The following is a 1,505-nucleotide window of genomic DNA, read 5'->3' on the forward strand; positions in this document are numbered from 1 at the left end:
CCCCACTGCTCGGCTGCCCGGCGGGGGATTAGCCCACCGCCCACCGCCCACACCCCGATCTGGGTCCCCCACCCCAGGTCTCACCTAATGAGGAGGTCCCGCAGGTAAGCAAACTCACAGTGCAGGATGTTCTCCACTGAGGAGGGAAGACGAGGGGCTTTAACGCCGCCCGAAGCCCCTCCCCCAGCCCTGCCAGTCCCTCCCCCAGCAGCTCGGGTGCCCAGAGGAACCCCGGGCAGGTGGGCGGGGAGAGGGTGAGCACTGGCACCTCACAGGCACCTGGTGCTGCGGATACCGGGTGACGGGACTGGCTCGGCTCCTGCTCCCCAGAAGGTTCTGGAAGAGCAAGGAGATGGCACAGGAACCAGGCTAGGAAAGAGCCTCTCTGACCCTCAGTTCCCGCCTCTGGAAAATGGGCATAAGGACGCCGCCAGCTCTCGGGGACGTGAGGATGGAGTGAGCTACCTGTGAGCCGCCACACCCGCCTGCCTCTGGACACCACGTCGGGCGCTTTTCAAGGGTAAATGCCCGGATGGTGGGGGGACGAAGGACAGTATGGGGGGCCCACCCGCTGGCCCAGGACGAGCACAGCGGGCGGCTCTAAGCTGGGTCCTCCCAGAAGCTGTGGGGTGCAGGCGCTGCCACCTCAACACCACCCCATAGTCCCACGGACGGGGCTGCTTCCTGAGGACCCTCAGCGCGAGCCGGTGGCACCACACAACGCACAGCGGCAGGAACAGGGACACAGGGAGCCCGACAGGGAACCAGCCTCGCTCATCCCAAGTCTCCAGTCCGGCTGCCTGCAGGGCCGAGCCGACCACCAGGGGGCAGCAGAGGACGTCAATCATCACACGCCCTCCCGGCCCCTCCCATGTCCCCACTGCCCTGGTCTTATCTCAAAGGTCCCCCCCGCCCAGCCCCCAAACACAAGAAGAGAGGAGATGAAAGAGGAGGGGCCAGGACAGGGCAGGCCCAGGGCAAAGTCTGCCTGAGAGGGACAGGGAGGTGAGCGGCCCTCGGGACACCTCCAGGGTCAAGACCCCTGGACAAGGGAGGAGCTAAAGGCGATGCAGCCTGCAGGGCAGACGTGGCAAACACCCAGCCTGCACCCACCGCCAGCACCTGCGTGGGCACCCCAGAAAGGCCACGTGCCTCTGCACCCTTCTCCCAGCCTCTCCCGGCAGCTGCCAGGGCGGGTGGCCCCGTGCATTCCAGAGCCAGGCAGGCTGTCGGCCTCTGCGAGGAGGGGCAGCCACGGCCACAGGGCGGGCGCTGCAGGGCTGAGTGATGACCCCTGTACAGTGACCCCTGCACGCCTGGCCTTTCCTCCCCGTCTGGGGGGGTGGGGTCCAGGAGGCCCAGCTCTATCAGCTCATGGCTGCTTGCCCTCCTGGTGGCCGGCTGGGGGGCAACGCAAGGGATGAGGTTCAGAGAGCCCAGCTCAGGCCTGGCTGGCAGCTCTGAGGGCGGGGTGCAGGGGTGGGGGGCGGAGGGGGGGCAGAGGC

The 1,505-nt window shown here is 67.6% G+C and overlaps 1 protein-coding gene across 1 annotated transcript in view; it reads right to left on the minus strand.

Annotated features, from left to right (window-relative positions):
• Positions 1 to 45: 45 nt before the first annotated feature.
• The window catches only part of LOC102254967 (septin-9), a 4,372-nt gene continuing 2,912 nt past the window's right edge, over positions 46 to 1,505 (minus strand). The window contains exon 9 of the mRNA XM_014531732.1: positions 46 to 136. Within this exon, the coding sequence (XP_014387218.1) occupies positions 81 to 136 (56 nt within the window). The 3' untranslated portion in view covers positions 46 to 80. The remainder of the gene's footprint in view (positions 137 to 1,505) is intronic.

The sequence above is a fragment of the Myotis brandtii genome, unplaced genomic scaffold (genome assembly GCF_000412655.1).
Source record: "Myotis brandtii unplaced genomic scaffold, ASM41265v1 scaffold825, whole genome shotgun sequence".
Taxonomy (NCBI): domain Eukaryota; kingdom Metazoa; phylum Chordata; class Mammalia; order Chiroptera; family Vespertilionidae; genus Myotis; species Myotis brandtii.